Here is a 27543-nt window from a genome sequence, read left to right as displayed (position 1 = left end):
AATCAGCGCGCCGCGTTTGGGGGGGCGCGGATTGATGACGTTAAGGCGGCGACCCGGAAGCGAGGAGAGCGCAGGGAGGGAAACTGAGGGGGAGGCGTCACGTGACTCCGTGGGAGTGAGGGGTGGGCGGGGCCGACAGGTGTGGGCGTGGCCAAGGCGCGCGCGGCACTTCCAGGAAGGACAGGTGAGGGGACAGCGGGGACGGGGGGGGCTGGGGACACCGGGGGACACCTGGGGACACCTGAGAGGGGGGTCTGGGACACTGGGGTGGGGCCAGGGGGGTTATGGGAGCGGGGGAACTGGGGACGGACACGGGGGGGACACCTGGGGGGGGGGTCCCGGCCATTGGAGGAGGCCCGAAACGGGGACAGGGGACACGATGGGGACACGAGGGGACACCTGGGGGGCATCCCCGACACTGGGGGGGTCATGGGGACAGGAGGGGACACGGGAGGACACCTGGGGGGGGTCCCGGACACTGGGGGGTGCCGTGGGGACATGAAGGGGACACAGAGGTGACAGTTGGGGGGGGGTCTTGGACACTGGGGGGGTCATGGGGACATGGAGGGGACACCTGGGGGGGGGTCCCGGACACTGGGGGGGGTCGTGGGAATGGGGGGTGACATGGGGGACACACATGTGGTGACAATAAGGACAGAGGGGACAATCAAGGATTGGGGTGGCCCTGGGGACAAAGGGGACAATGGGGGACCGGGGGTGGCTTTGGGGACAATGGGGTGGGGTGGCTTTGGGGACAAAGGGGACAATGAGGGACCAGGGGTGGCCCTGGGGACAATGGGGTGGGGTGGCTTTGGGACAGAGGTGACAAAAACCCCAAAAGTTGAGCAGGACTGAGCTCGTTTGTCCCCATTGTCCCAGGGCCCCGCTGTCCCCTCGCTGTCCCCTCGCTGTCCCCCTCGCTGTCCCCGTCACCAGCAGGTACCGACCCCTCCCCGGAACCAAAACTGGGATTTTTTTGCAACAAAATTGGGAAATTTTGCCCCAAAATTGGGGATTTTTTGTCCCCCAAAATTGAGATTTTTTGCCCTAAAATTGGGGATTTTTTTTGTCCCAAACCTGGAGAATTTTAGCCCCAAAATTGGGGATTTTTAGCCCCAAAATTGGGATTTTTTTTGTCCTAAAATTGGGGTTTTTTTTCCCCAAACCTGGAGAATTTTAGCCCCAAAATTGGGGATTTTTTGCACCGAAATCAGGAGGTTTTCCCCTAAAATTGGGATTTTTTTTTTGCCCTAAAATTGGGGATTTTTGCCCTGAAATTGGGATTTTTTTTTTTGCCCCCAAATTGGGGATTTTTGCCCTAAAATTGGAATTTTTTTGTCCCAAACCTGTAGAATTTTAGCCCCAAAATTGGGGATTTTTTGCCCCCCAAAATTGGGATTTTTTTCCCCAAATTTGGGATTTTTTTCCCCAAAACTGAGAATTTTTTTGCCCCAAATTTGGGAAATTTTTTGGCCTCAATTTGGGCCCTTTTGGCCTCGTTTTTGGGGTAAAATTGGGGAATTTGGGATCGGGAATTCCAGGAATGTTTGGGGGAGGGGCGAAACTTCGTTAGGGCTAATTAGGCAAAGACGCTTCTGTGATTATGCAAATGAGCCGTGTAATTATGCAAATGAGGCGCGTGGGAACCTGGATTAACTGGGACTGGTTAAACTGGGTTCAGTTAATCCAGAGTTTAATTAATTCAGCCTAATTAATTAAATTGGGTTCAGTTCACTGGGTTTCATTAATTCCAGTTCAATTAATCCGGGTTTAATTAGTCCAAATTTTAGCTGGGTTCAGTCAAGCCCAGCTCAATTAATTGGTGTTTAATTAGTTTGGGTTTAATTAATTCATCCTGAGTCAATTGATCCAGATTCAGTTAATTCGGTCTAATTAATTAGAGTTTAATTAATCTAGGTTCAATTGATCCAGGTTCAGTTAATTCAGTTTAATTAATTGGGGTTTAATTAATCCAAGTTCAGCTAATCTGGGTTCAATTCGTTCCATTTAATTAATCGGGGTTTAATTAATTTGGGGCTTAATTAATCCAGGCTCAGTTAACCTGGGTTTCATTGATTGTTTGATCAATTTGGGTTTAATTAATTAATTCCTGTTTAATTAATGCAAATGCCATTCGCCACCACGTCCTGGGGCTGCTCTGTGTCCCCAATGTCCCCAAATGTCCCCAATGCCCCCTCAGTGTCCCCAATGTCCCCTCAATGTCCCCTCAGTGTCCCCAAATGTCCCCAAATGTCCCCTCAGTGTCCCCAAATGTCCCCAATGTCCCCATTGTCCCCAATCCCTGATGTCCCCAGTGTCCCCTTATTGTCCCCAGATGTCCCCAGGTCATTCCTGGTGGCCCCAGAGGTTCCCACGGTGGCCCCAAACGTTCCCAGTGTCCCCAAGGGTCCCCACAGTGTCCCCAGGCCATTCCCAGTGTCCCCAGATGGGGTCCCTCAGTCCCCAGGTCATTCCCAGTGTCCCCAGGTGTCCCCAGGCCATTCCTGATGTCCCCTGTGGGTTCCCAGTGTCCCCAGATGGGTCCCCAGGTCATTCCCAGTGTCCCCAGATGGGTCCCCAGTGTCCCCAGTAGTTCTCACAGTATCCTGAGGCCATTCCCAGTGTCCCCAGGTGTCCCCAGGCCATTTCCGGTGTCCCCAAGTGTCCCCAGGCCATTCCTGATGTCCCCTGTGGGTTCCCAGTGTCCCCAGTAGTTCCCACGGTGTCCCAGGCCATTCCTGGTGTTCCCAAGGGTCCCACGGTGTCCCCAGATGTGTCCCCAGTGTCCCCAGATGTGTCCCCAGTGTCCCCAGATCATTCCCAGTGTCCCCAGGTGGTTCCAGGTGTCCCCAGGGGTTCCCATGGTGGCCCCAGGCCATTCCCAGTGTCCCCAGTGGCTTCCCAGTGTCCTTGGGTGTCCCTAGGCCATTCCCAGTGTCCCCAGATGGGTCCACAGGTCATTCCTGGTGGCTCCAGGTGGTTCCCACGGTGGCCCTGTTGGGTTCCCACGGTGGCCCCAGGGGTTCCCAGGGTGGCCCCATTGGGTTCCCACGGTGGCCCCGTTGGGTTCCCAGGGTGGCCCCAGGGGTTCCCATGGTGGCCCCGTTGGGTTCCCACGGTGGCCCTGTTGGGTTCCCACGGTGGCCCCAGAGGTTCCCAGGGTGGCCCTGTTGGGTTCCCACGGTGGCCCCAGAGGTTCCCACGGTGGCCCCAGGGGTTCCCAGGGTGTCCCCAGGGGTTCCCACGGTGGCCCCGTTGTTTTGCAGCCCCTGCCATGGATTTGGTGGCCGGCCTGGGCTGTGCCTGTGCCGGGCTGGTGGCCCTGGCCCTGCTGCTGGTGGCCCAGCGCCTCAGGCTCCTCTATGGCCTGTTCCACAAGGTCTGGGGACAGGGGGGACATTGGGGGGACATTGGGGACATTGGGGGGACATTGGGGGTGGGGGGACACTGGGGACACTGGGGACACCGGGGACATTGGGGGTGGGAGGACACTGGGGACATTGGGGACATTGGGGGTGGGGGGACATCGGGGACACTGGGGACAGGGGGGACATTGGGGGGGACATTGGGGACATTGGGGGTGGGAGGGCACTGGGGGGACACTGGGGATAAAAAGGGACACTGGGGACGTTGGGGACATTGGGAACAGTGAGGGGACATTGGGGACACTGGGAGAAGATTGGGGACGTTGGGGACATCGGGGATGAGGAGCTGGGGGACACCGGGAACAAGAGAGGACACTGGGGACGGGGGGACACTGGGGACATTGGGGACAGGTGGGATGGGGGACAAGAGGGACAGGTGGCACTGGTGGGACAGGTGGGACTTGGAGGACATTGGGGACAGGTGACACCGGTGGGACAGGGGCACATGGGGACAGGTGGGATTGAAGACACTGAGGACAGGTGGCACAGGTGACACCGGTGGGACAGGTGGGACTGAGGACATTGAGGACACTGAGGACAGGTGACACTGGTGGGACAGGGGGGACACTGAGGACAGGTGGGATGGAGGACCCTGAGGACAGGTGGCACAGGTGACACCAGTGGGACAGGTGGGATGGAGGACATTGAGGACACTGAGGACAGGTGACACTGGTGGGACAGGGGGGACACTGGGGACAGGTGGGATGGAGGACACTGAGGACACTGAGGACAGGTGACACTGGTGGGACAGGGGGGACACTGAGGACAGGTGGGATGGAGGACACTGAGGACAGGTGGTACAGGTGACACCAGTGGGACAGGTGGGACTGAGGACACAGGACAGGTGACACTGGTGGGACATGGAGGACACTGAGGACACTGAGGACAGGTGACACTGGTGGGACAGGGGGGACACTGAGGACACTGAGGACAGGTGACACTGGTGGGACACTGAGGACACTGAGGACACAGGACAGGTGACACTGGTGGGACAGGGGGGACACTGAGGACACTGAGGACAGGTGACACTGGTGGGACATGGGGACATTGAGGACAGGTGACACTGGTGGGACATGGAGGACACTGAGGACAGGTGACACTGGTGGGACATGGGGGACACTGAGGACACTGAGGACAGGTGACACTGCTGGGACATGGAGGACACTGAGGACAGGTGACACCGGTGGGACAGGGGGGACACTGGGGACAGGTGACACCGGTGGGACATGGAGGACACTGAGGACAGGTGACACTGGTGGGACAGGGGGGACACTGAGGACAGGTGACACCGGTGGGACATGGAGGACACTGAGGACAGCTGTCCCCGCTGTCCCCGCTGTCCCCGCCGTCCCCGCCGTCCCCTCAGGTGGACACGGCGAGTCCCCGGCACGGTGGCGAGCTGGTGGCCGAGGTCCTGCGCGCCCACGGCGTTCGTTTCCTCTTCACCCTGCCCGGGGGCCACATCTCGCCCGTGCTGGTGGCCTGCGAGAAGATCGGCATCCGCGTGGTGGACACGCGCCACGAGGCCACCGCCGTCTTCGCCGCCGACGCCGTGTCACGGCTCTCGGGTCAGCCCCGGGGACACCGCGGGGCTGGGCGGCTGGGAGTGGTGTCACCCTTTGTTCTGGTTGTCACCGTTTGTTCTGAGTGTCACCCTTTGTTCTGATTGTCACCCTTTGTTCTGGTTGTCACCGTTTGTTCTGGTTGTCACCCTTTGTTCTGATTGTCACCGTTTGTTCTGGTTGTCACCCTTTGTTCTGATTGTCACCCTTTGTTCTGATTGTCCTTGTTTGTCACCCTTTGTTCAGATTGTCACCCTTTGTTCTGGTTGTCACCCTTTGTTCTGGTTGTCACCTTTTGTTCTGGTTGTCACCCTTTGTTCTGGTTGTCATTGTTTGTTCTGAGTGTCACCCTTTGTTCTGAGTGTCACCTTTTGTTCTGATTGTCACCCTTTGTTCTGATTGTCCTTGTTTGTCACCCTTTGTTCAGATTGTCACCCTTTGTTCTGGTTGTCACCCTTTGTTCTGGTTGTCACCTTTTGTTCTGGTTGTCACCCTTTGTTCTGGTTGTCATTGTTTGTTCTGAGTGTCACCCTTTGTTCTGAGTGTCACCTTTTGTTCTGGTTGTCCTTGTTTGTCACCGTTTGTTCTGAGTGTCATTGTTTGTCCTTGTTTGTCACCCTTTGTTCTGGTTGTCACTGTGCTAATTGTCACCGTTTGTCCTTGTTTGTCATTGTTTGTCCCTGTTTGTCACCGTTTGTCCTAATGTTTGTCCTAATGTTTGCTCTAATTGTCACCGTTTGTCCTCATTTGTCACCGTTTCTTCTGATTGTCATTGTTTGTTCTGATTGTCACCGTTTGTCCTCGTTTGTCACTTTTTGTCACCATTTTTCCTTGTCATAGTTTGTTCTTGTTTGTCACAATTTGTTCTGATTGTCACTGTTTGTTGTAATTGTCACCATTTGTCCTTGTTTGTCATTGTTTGTCCTTGTTTGTCACCATTTGTCCTTGTTTGTCATTGTTTGTCACCCTTTGTCCCAATTGTCACCATTTGTCATTCTTTGTCCTTGTTTGTCACCCTTTGTCCCAATTGTCACCATTTGTCCTTGTTTGTCACCCTTTGTCCCAATTGTCCTTCTTTGTCTCTCATTTTTCCCCCATTTGTCCCCTTTTGTCCCCTCCTGGATCAAATCCATCCTTGGTGCCACTTTGGCTCCATCTTGGTCCCACCTTGGTGCCACCTTGGAGCCATCTTGGAGCCATCTTGGTGCCATTTTGGTGTCACCTTGACACCATCTTGGTCCCACCTTGGCGCCATTTTGAGGCCACCTTGGAGCCATCTTGGTCCACCTTGGAGCCATCTTGGTCCCACCTTGGGGCCATCTTGGTCCACCTTGGAGCCATCTTGGTCCACCTTGGGGCCATCTTGGTCCACCTTGGAGCCATCTTGGTCCCACCTTGGTGCCATTTTGAGGCCACCTTGACGCCATCTTGGTCCACCTTGGTGCCATTTTGAGGCCACCTTGATGCCATCTTGGTCCACCTTGGAGCCATCTTGGTCCACCTTGGGGCCATCTTGGTCCACCTTGGAGCCATCTTGGTCCCACCTTGGGGCCATCTTGGTCCACCTTGGAGCCATCTTGGTCCACCTTGGGGCCATCTTGGTCCACCTTGGAGCCATCTTGGTCCCACCTTGGTGCCATTTTGAGGCCACCTTGACGCCATCTTGGTCCACCTTGGTGCCATTTTGAGGCCACCTTGACGCCATCTTGGTCCACCTTGGAGCCATCTTGGTCCACCTTGACGCCATCTTGGTCCCACCTTGGCGCCATTTTGGAGCCATTTTGGAGCCATTTTGGTGCCCCCTCGGTGCCCCCTCGGTGCCCCGTTCTCACGGTGTCCCCTCTGTCCCCCCAGGCCGCATCGGCGTGGCCGCCGTCACGGCGGGCCCCGGTGTCACCAACGCGGTGACGGCCGTCAAGAACGCCCAGATGGCCGAGTCCCCCCTGCTGCTCCTGGGCGGCGCCGCCGCCACCCTGCAAAAGGTGAGAACACCCCAAAATACCCCCCCCCCCCCAAAAAACCCCCCCAAAACACTTCCCAAATGGAATTTTCCGGCCCATTCCAAAATTCCCCAGAGTAATTCCCAGATTTCCGATGGGAATTCCCAAATTCCCAATGACATTCCCAAATTCCCGATGCCATTCCCAAATTCCCAATGACATTCCCAAATTCCCAATGACATTCCCAAATTCCCGATGCCCATTCCCAAATTCCCAATGACATTCCCAAATTCCCAATGACATTCCCAAATTCCCAATGCCCATTCCCAAATTCCCAATGCCCATTCCCAAATTTCTGATGCCATTTCCTGTGCCCATTCCCAAATTCCCAGTGCCCATTCCCAAATTTCCAGTGCCCATTCCCGAATTCCCAGTGCCATTTACCAATGCCCATTCCTGAATTCTTGGTGCCATTCCCAATGCCCATTCCCAAATTTCTGATGCCATTTCCTGTGCCCATTCCCAAATTCCCAATGCCATTCCCAAATTCCCGATGCCATTCCCAAATCCCCAATGCCATTTGCCAATGCCCATTCCCGAATTCCCGACCCCATTCCCGAATTCCCGACCCCATTCCCGAATTCCCGACCCCATTCCCGAATTCCTGACCCCATTCCCGAATTCCCGACCCCATTCCCGAATTCCCGACCCCATTCCTGAATTCCCGACCCCATTCCCAAACTCCTGACCCCATTCCCGACCCCATTCCTGAATTCCTGACCCCATTCCTGAATTCCCGACTCCTGACCCCATTCCTGAATTCCTGACCCCCCATTCCCGAATTCCCGGCAACCACAGCCACCCCCCCCCAGGACATCCCTCAGCTCCCGCTGTTCCCAAATTCCTGATGCCCATTCCCGAATTCCCGACCCCATTCCCAAATTCCCGACCCCATTCCCGAATTCCCGACCCCATTCCCGACCCCATTCCCGAATTCCAGGGCCAGGGGGCTCTCCAGGACATCCCTCAGCTCCCGCTGTTCCCAAATTCCCGACCCCATTCCTGAACTCCCGACCCCATTCCCGAATTCCCGACTCCATTCCCGAATTCCTGACCCCATTCCCGGTGCCATTCCCGAATTCCCGACCCCATTCCCGAATTCCCGACCCCATTCCCAAATTCCCGACCCCATTCCCGAATTCCTGACCCCATTCCCGAATTCCCGGTGCCATTCCAGGGCTGGGGGGCTCTCCAGGACATCCCTCAGCTCCTGCTGTTTCCCAAATTCCTGATGCCCATTCCCAAATTCCCGACCCCATTCCCGAATTCCTGACCCCATTCCCGACCCCATTCCCGAATTCCTGACCCCATTCCTGACCCCATTCCCGAATTCCTGACCCCATTCCCGGTGCCATTCCAGGGCCGGGGGGCTCTCCAGGACATCCCTCAGCTCCCGCTGTTCCGCTCTCTCTGTAAATCCGCGCTCTCCGTCCGCGCCGTGCGCGACATCGTCCCCACCCTGCGCCGCGCCATCGCCACCCGCCACCCACGGCACGCCCGGTGGGCACCCAAAACCTGCCAGGGGCACCCCAAAACCTGCCAGGGGCACCCCAAAATATCCATGGGATCCCCAAAACCTGCCCCGGGCACCCCAAAATATCCATGGGCACCCCAAAATATCCATGGGATCCCCAAAACCTGCCCTGGGCACCCCAAAACCTCCCCCTGGGCACCCCAAAACCTGCCCCGGGCACCCCAAAACCTGCCCTGGGCACCCCAAAATATCCATGGGATCCCCAAAATATCCATGGGACCCCCAAACCTGCCCTGGGCACCCCAAAATCTGCCCTGGGCACCCCAAAATATCCATGGGACCCCCAAAATATCCATGGGCACCCCAAAATATCCATGGGATCCCCAAAACCTGCCCTGGGCACCCCAAAATCTGCCCTGGGACCCCCAAAATCTGCCCTGGGGTCCCCAAAATCAGCCCTGGGATCCCAAAATCTGCCCTGGGCACCCCAAAATATCCATGGGACCCCCAAAATATCCATGGGCACCCCAAAACTTGCCCCTGGGATCCCAAAATATCCATGGGACCCCCAAAATCTGCCCCTGGGCACCCCACAATCTCCATGGGGTCCCCAAATCAGCCCCTGGATCCCAAAATTTCCCTGGGATTGGGATCCCCAAATTCCTTGGTTGGGATTTTGGGGTGACCCCCCCTGGATTTGGGTTTTTTTTTGGGGTGTCTGGGGCTGGAATTTTGGGATCGTTTGGGACTTGGGGTGACCCTCCCATGGATTTGGGGTTCCTTGGGGTGGGATTGGGAATTTTGGGGTTTTTTGGGGTGGGATTGGAAATTTTTGGGGTTTTTTGGGGTGGGATTGGGAATTTTGGGGTTTTTTGGGGTGGGATTGGAAATTTTTGGGGTTTTTTGGGGTGGGATTGGGAATTTTGGATTTTTTTGGGGTGGGATTGGAAATTTTTGGGGTTTTTTGGGGTGGGATTGGGAATTTTTGGGGTTTTTTGGGGTGGGATTGGAAATTTTTGGGGTTTTTTGGGGTGGGATTGGGAAATTTTGGGATATTTTGGGATCGTTTGGGATTTGGGGTGACCCTCCCATGGATTTGGGATTTTTTGGGGTGGGATTTCGAATTTTGGGTTTTTTTGGGGTGGGATTGGGAATTTTGGGTTTTTTGGGGTGGGATTGGGAATTTTTGGGGTGTCTGTGGCTGGAATTTTGGGATCATCTCAGGAGGATTTGGGGACACCGGGATGGGATTTTGGGGATTTTTTTGGGATTATTTTGGGGTTTTTTTGGGGTTTTTTGGGGTCCTGCTGTGGGGATTTGGGGGCTCAAACCCCGGGTTGGGATTTTGGGGTGACCCCCCTGGGTTTGGGGTTTTTTTGGGGTGTCTGGGCTGGAATTTTGGGATCGTTTGGGATTTGGGGTGACCCTCCCATGGATTTGGGGTTCCTTGGGGTGGGATTGGGAATTTTGGGTTTTTTTGGGGTGGGATTGGGAATTTTGGGTTTTTTGGGGTGGGATTGGGAATTTGGGGTTTTTTTGGGGTGGGATTGGGAATTTTGGGTTTTTTTGGGGTGGGATTGGGAATTTTTGGGGTGTCTGTGGCTGGAATTTTGGGATCATCTCAGGAGGATTTGGGGACACCGGGATGGGATTTTGGGGATTTTTTTGGGATTATTTTGGGTATTTTTGGGGGGATTTTTTGGGGACTTTTTGGGTTTTTTTGGGGTCCTGCTGTGGGATTTGGGGGCTCAAACCCCGGGTTGGGATTTTGGGGTGACCCCCGTGGGTTTGGGGTTTTTTTGGGGTGTCTGGGGCTGGAATTTTGGGATCGTTTGGGATTTGGGGTGACCCTCCCATGGATTTGAGGATTCTGTGGTGGGATTGGGAATTTTGGGTTTTTTTGGGGTGGGATTGGGAATTTTGGGATATTTTGGGATCGTTTGGGATTTGGGGTGACCCTCCCATGGATTTGGGATTTTTTGGGGTGGGATTGGGAATTTGGGGTTTTTTTGGGGTGGGATTGGGAATTTTTGGGGTGTCTGGGGCTGGAATTTTGGGATCATCTCAGGAGGATTTGGGGACACTGGGATGGGATTTTGGGGATTTTTTTTTTTATTTTTTGGGGTTTTTTGGGGTCCTGCTGTGGGGTTTGGGGTCTCAAGCCCCTGTTTGGGATTTGGGGGTGACCCCGGTGTTTTGGGGTGTTTTTGGGGTGCCCCCAGGCCCCGTGTTCGTGGAGCTGCCCATCGATGTCCTGTACCCCTTCCACGTGGTGCAGAAGGAGATCGGGGGCTCCAAAACCCCCCGGGGGCTGCGGGGGAAACTCGTCCAGTGGTGAGAGAGAAAACGGCCCAGAAACACCCCAAAAACAGCCCCAAAATAACCCCAAAACACCCCTAAAACAACCCAAAAATACCCCCCAAAAACAGCCCAGAAACACCCTAAAAACAGCCCAAAAATAACCCAAAAATAATCCAGAAACAGCCCAGAAACAACCCTAAAACACCCCCCAAAACAACCCAAAACCAACCCCAAAACATCCCAAAAATAACCCCCAAAATACCCCCAAAAACAACCCTAAAACACCCCCGAAGCAGCCCAAAAACAACCCAAAAATACCCCAAAATAACCCTAAAAACACCCCAAAACCAACCCAAAATAACCCCAAAACCACCCCAGAAACAGCCCCAAACCAACCCAAAATAACCCCAAAAATAGCCCCGAAACCCTCCCAAAATAACCCCAAACACACCCTAAAAACACCCCCCCAAAAAACCCCAAAACCACCCTAAAACCAGCCCAGAAACACCCCCAAAACAACCCCCAAAATACCCCAGAAACAGCCCAAAAACAACCCAAAAATAAACCCCAAAACCACCCCCAAAACATCTCAGCTCCAAAACCCCATAAAAACCCCATTAAAAAACCCATAAAACCCTACTAAAACCCCATAGAAACCCTCAAAAAAAAACCCCAAAATTCCCCCAAAACACCCAAAAATCAGACCCCAAACCCCCAACCCCCTTAAAAACCACAATAAAGCCCCAGAAAACCCCATTGAAAACCCCAAAAAAACCCTAAAAACCCGTAAAACCCCATAGACACCCCATAACCCCATTAAAACACCATTAAAAACCCCATAGAAACCCCATTAAAAACCCCATAGAAACCCCATAAAAACCCCCAAAACCCACAAAACCTCATAAAAACCCATAAAACCCCATAAAAGCCCCATAAAACCCCATAAAAACCCCATAAAACCCCATAAAAACCCCACAAAACCCAATAAAACCCCATAGAAACCCCATAATAACCCCAATAAAAACCCATAAAAACTCATAAAAGTCCCATAAAACCCCCATTAAAGCCCCATAAAACCCCATTAGAACCCATAAAAACCCCCAAAACCCCATAAAACCCCATTAAAGCCGCATCCAACCCCTTAAAACCCAATAAAACCCCATAGAAACCCATAAAAACCCCAATAAAAACCCACAAAACCTCATAAAACTCCATAAAACCCCCTAAAAACCCATAGAAACCCCATAAAAACCCCATAAAACCCCATAAAAACCCATCAAATCTCATTAAAGCCCCCACTAAAGCCGCATAAAACCCCATAAAACCCCCATAAAAACCCCGTAAAAACCTCACAAAAACCCTGTAAAAACCTCACAAAAACCCAATAAAACCCCATAAAACCCCATAAAAACCCCATAAAACCCCAATAAAACCTCATTAAAGCCCCCACTAAAGCCTCATAAAACCCCATAAAACACCATAAAAACTCCATAAAACCCCATAAAACCCCATAAAACCCCCCATTAAAACCCCATAAAACCCCTTAAAACCCATAATAACCCCATTAAAACCCCATTAAAACCCTATAAAACCCCCATAAAACCTCATAAAAACCCCATAAAACCCCCATTAAAACCCATAAAAACCCCATAAAAACTCATAAAACCCATAAAAACCCCATAAAAACCCCATAAAAACTCATAAAACCCCATAAAAACCCCATAAAAACCCCATAAAAACCCCATTAAAACCCCAATAAAGGCCCATAAAAGCCCGTAAAACCCCCATAAAAACCCCACAAAAACCCCATTAATCCCCATAAAAACCCATATAAACCCCATAAAAACCCATAAAAACCCCCATAAAACCCAATTAAAAACCCATAAAAACCCCATTAAAACTCCCATAAAAACCCCACAAAAACCCCATTAAAACCCCACAAAAACCCCATTAAAACCCCAATAAAAACCCCATAAAACCCCATTAAAACCCCATAAAACCCCATAAAAACCCCCTAAAAACCCCACAAAAACCCCATAAAACCCCATAAAAACTCCATAAAAACCCCATTGAAACCCCATTGAAACCCCATAAAAACCCCAAAACCCCATAAAAACCCCATAAAACCCCACTAGAACCCCATAAAAACCCCAATAAAGGCCCATAAAACCTCATAAAAACCCCATAAAACCCCAATAAAAACCCATAAAACCCCCATAAAAACCCAATTAAAAACCCATAAAAACCCATAAAAACCCCCATAAAAACCCAATTAAAACCCATAAAAACCCATAAAAACCCCATAAAAACCCAATTAAAAACCCATAAAAACCCCATTAAAACCCCCTAAAAACCCATAAAACCCCATAGAAACCCCATAAAAACCCCCATTAAAACCCCATAAAACCCTATAAAAACGCCATTAAAACCCCATAAAAACCCCATAAAACCCTCATTAGAACCCATAAAAACCCCCATAAAACCTCATAAAAACCCCATAAAACCCCCATTAAAACCCTTAAAAACCCCATAATAACCCCATTAAAACCCCATAAAAACCCCATAAAACTCCATAAAAACCCGAATAAAACCCCCTAAAAACCCCCTAAAAACCCCATTAAAACCCCATTAAAACCCCATAGAAACCCCACAAAAACCCCATTAAAACCCCACAAAAACCCCAATAAAACTCCATTAAAACCCCAATAAAAACCCCCTAAAACCCCCTAAAACCCCCATAAAACCCCATAAAAACCCCATAAAACCCCACAAAAACCCCATTAAAACCCCATAAAAACCCCCAAAACCCCATAAAAACCCCCTAAAAACCTCCTAAAAACCCCAATAAAAACCCATAAAGACCCCATTAAAACCCCATTAGAACCCCATAAAAACCCCATCAAACCCCATAAAAACCCCAAAAACCCCATAAAACCCCAAAAACCCCATAAAAACCCCACTAAAACCCCAAAACCCCCCCAACGTGCCAGGTACCTGCACCTTTACCTGCGGGATTTGTTCGCGGCCGCGTGGGAGCCTCGGGACCCGACCCCGCTGCCCCTGAGGATCCCCAGAGCCACCCCCCAGCAGGTGCGACCCCAAAAACGGGGAAAAAAACCCCAAAAATGGGAAAAAAACCCAAAATTGGGGGTTTGGGATTTTGGGGGGATTTTTTGGGGGGGTTTTAGGGGATTTTTGTGGAGTTTTTTGGGTTTTCTGGGTTGGTTTTTGGAATTTTTATTGGGATTTTCTGGGGTTTTGGGATTGGGTTTTGGGGATTTTTAGGGGTTTTATGGGGTTTTGGGGAGTTTTGGGGTTGATTTTTGGGGTTTTGGGGGTCAGATTTTGGGTTTTTTGGGGGTTTTTAGGGTGGGTTTGGGATCGGGGTTTTTGGCCGTCCCCAGAGCCACCCCCCAGCAGGTGCGACCCCAAAAACGGGGGAAAAAAACCCAAAAATGGGAAAAAAACCCCAAAATTGGGGATTTGGATTTTTGGGGGGGGGGGGTTTAGGGGATTTTTGTGGAGTTTTTTGGGTTTTCTGTGTTGGTTTTTGGAATTTTTATTGGGATTTTGTGGGGTTTTGGGATTGGGGTTTTGGGATTTTTAGGGGTTTTATGGGGTTTTGGGAGTTTTGGGGTTGATTTTTGGGGGGTTTGGGGTTTTGGGGTCAGGTTTTGGGTTTTTTGGGGGGTTTTAGGGTGGGTTTGGGATCGGAGTTTTTGGGCGTCCCCGGAGCCAGCCCCGAGCACATGCGACCCCAAAAACGGGGAAAAAAACCCAAAAATGGGAAAAAACCCAAAATTGGGGTTTGGGATTTTTGGGGGATTTTTTTGGGGGGGGTTTTAGGGGGTTTTTGTGGAGTTTTTTGGGTTTTCTGGGTTGTTTTTTGGAATTTTTATTGGGATTTTCTGGGGTTGTGGGATTGGGTTTTGGGGATTTTTAGGGGTTTTATGGGGTTTTGGGGAGTTTTGGGGTTGATTTTTGGGGTTTTTGGGGGTTTTGGGGTCAGGATTTGGGGGTTTTGGGGGGGTTTTAGGGTGGGTTTGGGATTGGGTTTTTGGCCGTCCCCAGAGCCACCCCCCAGCAGGTGCGACCCCAAAAACGGGGCGAAAACACCAAAAAATTGGGGAAAAAACCCCCCAAACTGGGGGAACCCCCCCCCAAAACTGGGAAAAAAACCCCCAAAACCAAAAACAAACCAAAATTGGGGAAAAAAACCCCAAAACTGGGGATTAGGGATTTTTTAAGGGGATTTTTGGGTGTGTTTGTGGAGATTTTTGGGGGTTTTCTTGGGGTTGGTTTTGGTTTTTAAGGGGTTTTTGTGGGGTTTTGGGATTGGGTTTTTTGGAGTGGGATTTGAGGGGGTTTTGGGGTTGATTTTTGGGGTTTTTTGGGGGGTTTTGTGGGGTTTAGGATTGGGGTTTTTGAGGTGAATTGAGGCGTTTTATGGGGCTTTTTGGGGAGGGGGGTTGGGTTGATTTTTTGGGGTTTTGGGGATTTTTTTGTTGGGGTTTTGGATGGGATTTTTATGGGGTTTTGGGGTTGTTTGAAGGATTTTGGGGTGGGTTTGGGATCGGGTTTTTGGGGTGGGATTAAGGGGTTCTGGGGGTGGATTTGGGCTCAGGTTTTGGGGTGGATTAAGGACTTTTATGGGGTTTTGGGGGGGTTTTTGTGGGGTTTTGGGATCGGGGTTTTTGGGGTGGGACTGAAGGATTTTAGGAAGGATTTGGGGTCGGGTTTTGGGGTTGTTTGAAGGATTTTGGGGCTTTCTCAGGCAGGTTTTGGGGTTAATCCTGACTCATTGGGGTTAATCCTGGCTGGTTTGGGGTTAATCCCGGGTTAATCCCGGCTGGTTTGGGGTTAATCCCGGGTTAATCCCAGGTCTTTGGGGTTAATCCCGGCTGGTTTGGGTTAATCCCGGGTTTAATCCCGGCTGGTTTGGGTTAATCCCGGGTTAATCCCGGGTTTAATCCCGGCTTTAATCCCAGGTCCAGCTCTGCTCGGAGCTGCTGAGCCGGGCCCAGCGCCCCCTGGTGCTCGTGGGCAGCCAAGCCCTGCTGCCCCCAACCCCTGCTGAGGAGCTGTGGTGAGACTGGGAGGGACTGGGAGGGACTGGGAGGGACTGGGAGGGACTGGGATGGACTGGGATGGACTGGGATGGAACTGGAGGGACTGGGATTGACTGGGAGGGACTGGGATGGACTGGGATGGGACTGGGAGGGACTGGGATGGACTGGGAGGGACTGGGATGGGACTGGGAGGGACTGGGATGGACTGGGAGGGACTGGGATGGAACTGGGAGGGACTGGGATTGACTGGGAGGGACTGGGATGGACTGGGAGGGACTGGGATTAAACTGGGATGGGACTGGGATGGAACTGGGATGGACTGGGATGGAACTGGGAGGGACTGGGATGGAACTGGGAGGGACTGGGATGGACTGGGAGGGAACTGGGATTAAACTGGGATGGACTGGAATGGAACTGGGAGGGACTGGGAGGGACTGGGAGGGAACTGGGATTAAACTGGGATGGACTGGGATGGAACTGGGAGGGACTGGGATGGACTGGGAGGGACTGGGAGGGAACTGGGATTAAACTGGGATGGACTGGGATGGAACTGGGAGGGACTGGGATGGGACTGGGAGGGACTGGGAGGGACTGGGATGGACTGGGAGGGACTGGGAGGGACTGGGATGGACTGGGAGGGACTGGGATTAAACTGGGATGGGACTGGGATGGAACTGGGAGGGACTGGGATGGAGCCATTTTTGGACCCGAACTGAGCCATTTTTGGGGCCAAACCAAACTAGTTTAGGATCTGGATTGAGCCATTTTTGGGGCCAAATTGAGACAGTTTGAGATCTGGATTTAACCAGTTCAAGTCCCAAACTGAGCCATTTCTAGGCCAAACTTGAGCTGATTTTGGGGCCAAATTGAGCCATTTTTGAGACCTGAATTGAGACATTTTTGGTACCAAAATGAGCCAGATCAGGTCCCAAACTGAGCCATTTTTGGGACCAAATTGAGCCATTTTTGGGACCAAATTGAGCCATTTTTGGGACCCAAACTGAGCCATTTTGGGATCTGGACTGAGCCATTTTTGGGGCCAAACCAAATCTGGACTGAGCCATTTTTTGGATCTGAACTGAGGGAATTTTTGGGGTCAAACTGAGCCATTTTTGGGATCTGGATTGAGCCATTTGGGGACCCAAACTGAGCCATTTTTGGACCCAAACTGAGCCATTTTTGGACCCAAACTGAGCCATTTTTGGCTCCAAACCGATCCTGTTTGTGTCCGAACCGATCCAATTTTGTGTCCAAATCTCCAATTTGAATTTTTTTTTTTCCCCCCCCTGTCCCCAGCTCAGCCCTGCTGTCCCTGGGTGTCCCTGGGTGGCCCTGGGTGTCCCCGGGTGTCTCTGGGTGTCCCTGGGTGTCCCTGGGTGTCCCTGGGTGTCCCCGGGTGTCCCTGGGTGTCCCTGGGTGGCCCTGGGTGGCCCCGGGTGGCCCTGGGTGTCCCCGGGTGTCCCTGGGTGTCCCTGGGTGTCCCTGGGTGGCCCTGGGTGGCCCCGGGTGGCCCTGGGTGTCCCCGGGTGTCCCTGGGTGTCCCCGGGTGTCCCTGGGTGTCTCTGGGTGTCCCCGGGTGTCCCCTGCTACCTGGGGGGCGCCGCCCGGGCTCAGGGACCCGGCCCAGGCCCCAAACTGAGCCGGGTTTGGGGACAAAATGAGACTTTTTGGGACCTGATTGAGCCATTTTTGGTACCAAACTGAGCCAGATCAGGTCCCAAACTGAGCCATTTTGGGACCCAAACTGAGCCATTTTGGGGACCTGAATTGAGCCATTTTGGGATCTGGACTGAGCCATTTTTGGGGCCAAACCAAATCTGGACTGAGCCATTTTTTGGATCTGAACTGAGAAATTTTTGGGGCCAAACTGAGCCATTTTTGGGACCCAAACTGAGCCATTTTGGGGATCTGAATTGAGCCATTTTTGGGACCCAAACTGAGCCATTTTTGGGACCCAAACTGAGCCATTTGGGACCCAAACTGAGCCATTTGGGGACCCAAACTGAGCCATTTTGGGACCTGAATTGAGCCATTTTGGGATCTGAACTGAGCCATTTTTGGGATCTGGATTGAGCCATTTGGGGACCCAAACTGAGCCATTTGGGGACCCAAACTGAGCCAGATCAGGTCCCAAACTGAGCCATTTTGGGACCCAAACTGAGCCATTTTTGGGATCTGGATTGAGCCATTTTGGGACCCAAACTGAGCCATTTTGGGACCCAAACTGAGCCATTTTTGGGATCTGGATTGAGCCATTTTGGGACCCAAACTGAGCCATTTTTGGGACCAAACTGAGCCATTTTGGGACCTGGACTGAGCCATTTTTGGGGCCAAACCAAATCTGGACTGAGCCATTTTTTGGCTCCAAACCGATCCCGTTTGTGTCCGAACCGATCCAATTTTGTGTCCAAACCTCCGATTTGAATTTTTTTTTTTTTCCCCCCCCCCCCTGTCCCCAGCTCAGCCCTGCTGTCCCTGGGTGTCCCCTGCTACCTGGGGGGCGCCGCCCGGGGTCTGCTGCCCCCCGAGTGCCCCCTGCTCCTGCGGCACAACCGCCGGGAGGCGCTGCGCCGCGCCGACCTCGTGCTGCTGGCAGGTGAGCCCGGCTGGCCTGGGTGGGGGGGACAGACACCCCTGGGTGTCCCTTTGTCCCCTCCTGATCCTCCCCTCCCCGTCCCCTGTCCCCTCCCCAAGGCACCGTCTGCGATTTCCGTCTCTCCTACGGGCGCCTCTTCGGCCGCGGCGCCGCCGTGGTGGCCGTGAACCGCGACCGGCGGCAGCTGCTGAGGAATTCCGACATCTTCTGGAAACCTCGGCTGGCCGTGCACGGTGAGGGGGGAAACATCGGGATTTGGGGGTGAAAAGGAGGAAGTTTGGGGTGAAAATGAGGAAATCTGGGGTCAAAATGAGGAAATTTTGGGTCAAAATGAGGAAATTTTGGTAAAACCGCGACCGGCGGCAGCTGCTGAGGAATTCCGACGTCTTCTGGAAACCCCGGCTGGCCCTGCAGGGTGAGGGGGAAACATCAGGAATTGGGGGTCAAAACAACAAAATTTGGGGTCAGATCAAGGGAATTTGGGGTGAAAATTACGAAATTTTTGGGTGAACTTGTGACTGGGCGCGGCTGCTGCAGAATTCCAACGTCTTCTGGAAACCTCGGCTGGCCGTGCAGGGTGAGGGGGAAAGATCGGGAATTGGGGGTGAAAAGGAGGAAATTTGGGGTCAGAACGAGGGAATTTGGGGTCAAAATGAGGCAGTTTTGGGTCAAAATGAGGAAATTTTGGTAAAACCGCGACCGGCGGCAGCTGCTGAGGAATTCCGATGTCTTCTGGAAACCTCGGCTGGCCGTGCAGGGTGAGGGGGGAAAAAACATCGGGATTTGGGGGTCAAAAAGAAGAGATTTGGGGTCAAAACATCGAAATTTGGGGTCAAAATGAGGCAAATTTGGGCTCAAAATGAGGGAATTTTGGTAAAACCGTGACCGGGCGCGGCTGCTGCGGAATTCCGACGTCTTCTGGAAACCTCGGCTGTGTTGGGGCAGTGGGGACACAAATGGGGACTTTGGGGACACAAATTGGGACTTTGGGGACACAGATTGGGACTTTGGGGTCAAAATGATGAAATTTGGGGTCAAAATGTGGCAGTTCTGGTAAAACCGTGACCGGGAGCGGCTGCTGCAGTTTGGGGTTAAACTGAGTCCGTTTGGGGTCCCCCAGGTGTCACTTTGTCCCCTCCAGGTGTCACTTTATCACCCCCAGGTGACACTGTGTCCCCCCAGGTGTCACTTTGGGGTCCCCCAGGTGTCACTCTGTCCCCCAGGTGACACTTTGGGGTCCCCCAGGTGTCACTTTGTCCCCCCAGGTGACACTTTGGGGTCCCCCAGGTGTCACTCTGTCCCCCAGGTGACACTTTGGGGTCCCCCAGGTGTCACTCTGTCCCCCAGGTGACACTGTGTCCCCGCAGGTGACCCCGCGTCCCTGGTGGTGGCGCTGTCCCGCAGCCTGCAGGGATTCTCCGGACCCCGCGAGTGGCTGGAGCAGCTCCGGGACAGCGACAGGGACAGGGAGCAGAGGATCCGGTGAGGGGACAGCGACAATGACAATGACAGGGACAGGGATGGGGACAGGGACAGGGACAGGGACAATGACAGGGACAGGGACAGGGACAGGGAGCAGAGGATCCGGTGAGGAGACAGCGACAGTGACAATGACAGGGACAGGGAGCAGAGGATCCGGTGAGGGGACAGCGACAGTGACAATGACAGGGACAGGGATGGGGACAGGGACAGGGAGCAGAGGATCCGGTGAGGGGACAGCGAACAGTGACAATGACAGCGACAGTGACAATGACAGGGACAGGGAGCAGAGGATCCGGTGAGGGGACAGCGACAGTGACAATGACAGGGACAGGGACAGCGACAGGGACAGGGACAATGACAGGGACAGGGACAGCGACAGGGACAGGGAGCAGAGGATCCGGTGAGGGGACAGCGACAATGACAATGACAGGGACAGGGACAAGGAGCAGAGGATCCGGTGAGGGGACAGGGACAGTGACAATGACAGGGACAGGGCTGGGGACAGGGGTGGGGACATCAGGGTGGGGACAAGAGTGGGCCCCTCCTCGGGGATTTTTGTGCTCAGCCCCCCCCTCACTGAGGATTTTTGGGATTTCTGGGATTTTTGGGCTCAGACCCCCCTCACTGTGAATTTTTGGGATTTTTGTGCTCAGACCCCCCCTCACTGTGAATTTTTGGGATTTTTGGGCTCGGACCCCCCCTCACCCCCCTTTTCCCGCAGGGACAAGGCCGCTGTCCCCCCCCCGTGTCACCTGAACCCCCTGGCGCTGCTGCAGGCCCTGGACCAGGTGCTGCCCCCCCAGAGCATCCTGGTGGCCGACGGAGGCGACTTCGTAGCCACGGCCGCCTACACCGTGCGGCCACGGCGGCCACTGGCCTGGCTGGACCCTGGTACGGCCACCCCGGGGGGGACACCTGGGGACACCTGGGGACAGCATGGGGACATGGCCACACCCTGTGGGGACACCTGGGGACAGCTTGGGGACTTGGCCACACCCTGCAGGGACACGTGGGGACAGCTTGGGGACAGCTTGGGGACACCTGGGGACATGGCCACCCCCGGGGGGGACACCTGGGGACAGCTTGGGGACACGAGGGGACAGCTTGGGGACACCCGGGGACATGGCCACACCCTGTGGGGACACCTGGGGACAGCTTGGGGACACCTGGGGACAGCTTGGGGACTTGGCCACACCCTGCAGGGACAGGCGGGGACACGGCCAGCGTGGTGGCACTGATGTCCCCGCTGTCCCTGGTGTGGTGACACTGATGTCCTCACTGTCACTGTGACAATGACACTGATGTCCCCGCTGTCCCATCTGTCCTCGGTGTGGTGGCACTGATGTCCCCACGTGTCCCTGGTGCTGTCACTGTGACGGTGACACTAATGTCCCCTCTGTCCCTGGTGTGGTGGCACTGATGTCCCCTCTGTCCCTGGTGCTGTCGGTGACGGTGTCACTGATGTCCCCGGTGTGGTGGCACTGATGTCCCCTGTGTCCCCGGTGTGGTGGCACTGATGTCCCCCGTGTCCCCTGTGTCCCCGGTGTGGTGTCACTGATGTCCCCCGTGTCCCCCGTGTCCCCACAGGTCCCTTTGGCACTCTGGGCGTGGGTGGAGGATTCGCCCTCGGGGCCAAACTCTGCCGGCCCGAGGCTGAGGTGACAACGGGGACACTGCGGGGACAACGGGGACAGTGAGGACAGTGGGGGGACAGCGGGGACAGTGGGGGGACACTGGGGGATTGGGGACAGTGGGGACATTGGGAATGGGGGGGCAATATGGGGACAAAGGGACACTGGGGACAACGGGGACACGGGGATGTTGGGGACATGGGGATGTTGGGGGGACACTGGGGGGGACATTGGGGACGCATTGGGGGATTGGGGACATTCGGGGACATTGGGGGGGACATTGGGGGGACATGGGGACATTGGGGAGGTTATTGGGCATATTGGAGACAATGGGAGGGACACTGGGGACAATGGGGACATGGGGATGTTGGGGACATTGGGGACACATTGGGGACATTGAGGGGACATTGGGGACATTGAGGGGACATTGGGGACACTGGGGACATGGGAGGTGTGGAGGGGATGGGGACATTGGGGACATTGAGGGGATGTGAGGTGACACTGGGGACACTGGGAGGGCCGGAGGGTCCCCAGGGCCACCCTCTGGGATGGGGACACAGGTGACATTTGGGGACATTGCCAGGTGTGGGTCCTGTACGGGGACGGCTCGCTGGGCTTCAGCCTCATGGAGTTCGACACCTTCGTGCGCCACAAGGTCACTGTCACTGTCATTGTCACCTGGCACTGTCACTGTGTCCCGTGTGTCCCGTGTGTCCCCTGTGTCCCAGCTGTGTCACCCCCGTGTCCAACTGTTCCTGTCCCCGGTTGTGTCCCCGTGTCCCCGCTGTCCCCAGTTGTGTCGTCCCCCTGTCCCCGCTGACCCTGGTTGTGTCCCTGTCACCTCTGTCCCTGTCCCTGTACCCGTTTGTGTCACCCCTGTCCCCATGTCCCGGTTGTGTCACCGTCGCTGTCGCTGTCCCCGTGTCCCGGTGTGTCCCCGCTGTCGCTGTCACTGTCGCTGTCCCGGTTGTGTCCCCGCTGTCGCTGTCACTGTCGCTGTCGCTGTCCCCGTGTCCTCGCTGTCACTGTCACTGTCACCGTCGCTGTCGCTGTCGCTGTCCCCGTGTCCCCGTTGTCACTGTCACTGTCACCGTCGCTGTCCCCGTGTCCCCGCTGTCGCTGTCGCTGTCGCTGTCACTGTCGCTGTCGCTGTCCCGGTGTGTCACTGTCACCGTCGCTGTCGCTGTCCCGGTTGTGTCCCCGCTGTCGCTCTCCCGGTTGTGTCCCCGCTGTCACTGTCACTGTCACCGTCGCTGTCGCTGTCCCCGTGTCCCGGTGTGTCGCTGTCGCTGTCACTGTCGCTGTCACTGTCACCGTCGCTGTCGCTGTCCCCGTGTCCCGGTGTGTCACTGTCACTGTCACCGTCGCTGTCGCTGTCCCCGTGTCCCGGTGTGTCACTGTCGCTGTCACCGTCGCTGTCGCTGTCACCGTCGCTGTCGCTGTCACTGTCACTGTCACTGTCACTGTCACTGTCACTGTCACTGTCACTGTCACTGTCACCGTCGCTGTCACTGTCGCTGTCGCTGTCACTGTCACCGTCGCTGTCCGCAGGTCGCGGTGATCGCTCTGGTTGGGAACGACGCCGGCTGGACCCAGATCAGCCGCGAGCAGCTCCCCCTGCTGGGCAGCGCCGTGGGCTGCAGGCTCAGCTACAGCGGTGAGTGACCCTGAGTGACCCTGAGTGACCACTGACCACTGACCAACTGACCACTGACCCCTGAGTGACCACTGAGTGACCACAGAGCACACACTGACAGTGCTCAGCTCCCCCTGCTGGGCAGCGCCGTGGGCTGCAGGCTCAGCTACAGCGGTGAGTGACCCTGAGTGACCAACTGACCAACTGACCACTGAGTGACCCCTGAGTGACCACTGACCACTGAGTGACCCTGAGTGACCACAGTGACCACTGAGTGACCACTGACCACTGAGTGACCACTGATCACTGACCAACTGACCACTGACCACTGAGTGACCATGAGTGACCACTGAGTGACCCTGAGTGACCACAGTGACCACTGAGTGACCCTGAGTGACCCTGAGTGACCACAGTGACCACTGAGTGACCACTGACCACTGAGTGACCACTGATCACTGACCAACTGACCACTGACCACTGAGTGACCATGAGTGACCACGGAGTGACCACTGAGTGACCCTGAGTGACCACGGAGTGACCACTGACCACTGACGAGTGATTGCGGGGACACTGAGGGGACCCCGGTGGTGACAGTGCCCGTGGTGGTGACACTGTCCCTGTGCCATCCTCTGGTGACGGTGACACCCCTGTGACAGTGACAATCCCACCCCCATGGTGACAATGCCACCCCCATGGTGACAATGCCACCCCTGTGTCCCCAGATTACCACGCGGTGGCGACGGCGCTGGGAGGCCGAGGCTTCATCCTGGACAGCCCCTGGGGACAAAACTGGGGACACCGGGGACAGCCCTGGGGACATCCAGGACAGGCTGGTGGCCGTGCTGAGGGCGGCACAGGCCGAGTGTCACCGAGGCCACCCCGTGCTCGTCAACGCCCTCCTGGGCCCCAGCGACTTCCGGGAGGGCTCCGTGTCCGTCTGAGCGTCCCCGAGGGCCACCAAATGTCCCCGAGGGCCACCGAGGGCCACCAAATGTCACCAAGGGTCACCGAGTGTCACCAAGGGTCACTGAGTGTCACTGGAGTGTCCCCAAGGGTCACCAAATGTCCTCAAGTGCCACCAAGGGTCACCAGAGTGGCCTCAGTGTCCCCAAGAGTCCCCAAGTGTCACCAAATGTCCCCAAGTGTCACCCGACTGGCCCCAGTGTCCCCAAGTGTCCCCAAGTGTCCCCAGAGTGACCCCAGGGGGTGGCAGGTGACACTTTGGGCACTGTCCCCAACCTCAGGTGACACTCTGGGGACACTTTGGGGACACTCTGGGGACACTTTGGGCCCTGCCACCCCCCCTTTGGGGACACTTTGGGGACATTTTGGGGACACTTTGGGCAGTGCCACCTCCCTTGGGGACATTTGGTGCCACTTTGGGGATTGTCCCCCCCACCGGTGACAATTTTGGGACACTTTTGGGACATTTTGGGGACATTTGGGCAGTGCACCCCCGTGGGAATAAAGAGCCGCGTCCTTTATTTGGTGACAATTTGGGGACAGTGACAAAGCGGGGGAGGGGACAAATTTTGGGGGAAATTTGGGAAAAATTTGGGGGAAAATTTGGGATTTTTGAGAGGAATTTTGGGGAAAAATTGGGAATTTTGGGGAAATTTGGGGATTTTGGGGGGGAATTTTAGGGATTTTTTGGGAGGAATTTTGAGGGAATTTTTTTTATTTTTGGGGGGTTTGGAGATTTTTTGGGAATTTTGGGTGGAATTTGGGGATTTTTGAGAGGAATTTTGGGGAAAATTTGGGATTTTTGGGGAGGGAATTTGGGTCAATTTGGGAGATTTTTTTCAGATTTTTTTTTATTTTTTGAAGAGAACGCTTGGATTTTTGGGGTAGATTTGGGGATTTTTTTACAGTAATTTTTTTATTATTTTTTGGGGGGTGTTTTTGGGGAGGGGATTTGGGGGATTTGGGGCTCGATGTCCCCCCGGTGTCCCCCCGGTGTCACAGCCCCACGTCCGGGCGTGTCCCCAGCTCCCGCTCCAGCTCCCGGATCAGGGCATCGAAATCCTTCAGGGTCAGCCGGGACCCCGGCCCCAAATCCGACCCCAAATGTGACCCCGACCCCAGATCCGACCCCGACCCCAAATCCGACCCCAAATGTGACCCCAAAATCCGACCCCAGCCCCAAATCCGGCCCCAAACCCAAATCTGACCCCAAATCCGGCCCCAAATGTGACCCCGACCCCAATCTGACCCCAAATGTGACCCCAAATCCGACCCCCGACCCCAAACCCAAATCGACCCCGGCCCCAAATCCGACCCCAAATCCGAGCCCGGCCCCAAATCCGACCCAAATCCGGCCCCAAATCCGAGCCCGGCCCCAAATCCGACCCCAAATGTGACCCCGACCCCAAACACCCGGCCCCAAATCTGACCCCAAATCCGACCCCAAATGTGACCCCGACCCCAAACCCAAATCTGACCCCAAATCCGGCCCCGACCCCAAATCCGACCCCAAATCCGGCCCCAAATTCAACCTCAAACCCAAATCCAGCCCTGACCCCAAATCCGGCCCCAAATCTGACCCCGACCCCAAATCCCTTCCTGACCCCAAATCCGGCCCCGACCCCAAATCCGATCCAAATCTGACCCAAATCCGGCCCTGGACCCAAATCGGGCCCAAAATCCCTTCCTGACCCCAAATGCGACCCCAAATCCAGCCCCGACCCCAAATCAGACCCCAACTTCAACCCCAAATCCGATCCCAAGTCTGACCCCAAATCCGACCCCAAATCCGGCCCCAAATTCAACCTCAAACCCAAATCCAGCCCCGACCCCAAATCCGGCCCCAAATCCTGACCCCGACCCCAAATCCAATCCCAAATCTGACCCCAGATCCGGCCCTGGACCCAAATCGGGCTCAAAATCCCTTCCTGACCCCAAATGCGACCCCAAACCCAAATCCAGCTCCAAATCTGACCCCAAACCCAAATCCAGCTCCAAATCCCTCCCCAACCTCGACCCCAAACCTGAATCTGACCCCAAACCCAAATCTGACCCCAAATCCGGCCCCGACCCCAAATCCAGCCCCGACCCCAAATCTGACCCCAAACCCAAATCCGCCCTGATCCCAAATCCAACTCCAGATCCAACCCCAAATCCCGCCCCTGCCCCAATTCGACCCCAAACCCAAATCCCGCCCCGACCCCAAATTTGATCTCCATCCCAAATCCTGCCCCGACCCCAGATCCGGCCCCGATCCCAATCTGACCCCAAACCCAAATCTGACCCCAGATCCAGCCCCAAATCCCGCCCGACCCCAAACCCAAATCCGACCCCAAATCCGACCCCGAATCCTCTCCCAGCCCAAATCCCCCAGCAAGGTTTGGGCGGGGTTTGGGTCGGGATTTGGGGCGGGGTTGGGACGGGGTTTGGGACGAGTTTTGGGATGGGATTTGGGGCGGTTTTAGGGGGTTTTGGGGCGGATTTTGGGGCAGGATTGGCGGGATTTGGGATGGATTTTGGGATGGATTTTGGGATGGATTTTGGGCGGGTTTTGGGGGATTGGGGATGGAATTTGGGGCAGGATTTGGATGGGTCTTGGGACAGGACTGGCGGGTTTTGGGATGGGCTTTGGGGCGGGTTTTGGGATGGGTTTGGGATGGGTTTTGGGATGGGATTTGGGGCAGTTTTGGGGGTTTTGGGATGGGTTTGGGGCAGGATTTGGATGGGTTTTGGGATCGGTTCTGGGATGGGTTTTGGGGCAGTTTTGGGGGGATTTGGGATGGGATTTGGGGCGGGTTTTGGGATTGGTTTTGGGGGATTTGGGATCGGTTCTGGATGGAACTTGGGATGAGATTTGGGGCGGGTTTTGGGGGATTTGGGGCAGTTTTTGGGGCGGGTTTTGGGGCAGTTTTTGGGGCGGGTTTTGGGGCAGTTTTTGGGGTGGGTTTTGGGGGGTTTGGGGCGGGTTTTGGGGCAGTTTTGGGGGGGTTTGGGGCAGTTTTTGGGGCGGTTTTTGGGGCGCTCTGTCCCCGCGCTGTCCCCGCGGGTCGCACACGCTCCAATCCCCCGCGTAGCGATTGCTGGGGGGGCTCTCGGGACCCCTCGGTCGCCACCGGGCCACCACGGGGGGGTCACCCTGGGCCACCACGGGGGGGGTCACCCTGGGCCACCACGGGGGGGTCACCCTGGGCTACCACGGGGTCACCCTGGGCTACCACGGGGGGGTCACCCTGGGCCACCACAGAGTCACCCTGGGCCACCACGGGGGGGTCACCCTGGGCCACCACGGGGGGGGTCACCCTGGGCCACCACGGGGTCACCCTGGGCTACCACGGGGGGGTCGCCCCGGGGGCTCTGGGCCCACGCCGGCAGCGGGGGCGCTGCAGGGACAGAAAAGGGACCCG

General features: G+C 55.1%; 2 protein-coding genes across 3 annotated transcripts; one reads left to right on the top strand and one right to left on the bottom strand.

Annotated features, from left to right (window-relative positions):
- The first annotated feature begins 46 nt into the window (after nt 1–46).
- Nucleotides 47–24259, top strand: LOC106864173 (2-hydroxyacyl-CoA lyase 2). The gene is given in 19 exon segments (XM_088154900.1): nt 47–184; nt 880–939; nt 3267–3379; nt 4792–4993; nt 6842–6969; nt 8348–8467; nt 8469–8487; nt 10684–10795; nt 13753–13852; nt 15751–15848; nt 18291–18427; nt 18526–18660; nt 19795–19909; nt 20631–20800; nt 21497–21567; nt 22124–22195; nt 23092–23197; nt 23899–23953; nt 23994–24259. Coding segments are annotated over 17 exon segments (1869 nt in total). The 5' UTR covers nt 47–184; nt 880–939; nt 3267–3274; the 3' UTR covers nt 24118–24259.
- A 376-nt stretch (nt 24260–24635) lies between these two features.
- Nucleotides 24636–27333, bottom strand: LOC148220649 (uncharacterized). Of its 2 annotated transcripts, XM_088154894.1 has the most exons (3): nt 25355–27270; nt 25273–25293; nt 24636–25224 (listed from the first exon to the last, which is right to left on the bottom strand). In XM_088154894.1, the coding sequence occupies exons 1-3, from the start codon at nt 26356–26358 to the stop codon at nt 25059–25061; spliced, it is 1191 nt and encodes a 396-aa protein (XP_088011020.1). In that variant the 5' UTR covers nt 26359–27270; the 3' UTR covers nt 24636–25058. The 2 variants fall into 2 exon arrangements, with proteins under 2 accessions (XP_088011020.1, XP_088011021.1); XM_088154895.1 differs by lacking the exon at nt 25273–25293 and having other exon boundaries at nt 24636–25245; nt 25355–27333.
- Nucleotides 27334–27543: the final 210 nt, after the last annotated feature.

This window comes from Sturnus vulgaris, chromosome 33, assembly GCF_052056855.1.
Source record: "Sturnus vulgaris isolate bStuVul1 chromosome 33, bStuVul1.hap1, whole genome shotgun sequence".
NCBI lineage: Eukaryota > Metazoa > Chordata > Aves > Passeriformes > Sturnidae > Sturnus > Sturnus vulgaris.
This window is presented reverse-complemented; position numbering and strand designations above follow the sequence as displayed.

Coding starts and splice junctions, on each gene's coding strand:
- LOC148220649 (XM_088154895.1), bottom strand. CDS start 26,358: ATGGAGATCAAATTTGGGGTCGGGGCGGGATTTGGGTTTGGGGTCGAA. Junction 25,246..25,354: donor GGGGTCACATTTGGGGCCGG/ATTTGGGGTCAG, acceptor GGTCGGGGTCAC/ATTTGGGGTCGGATTTGGGG.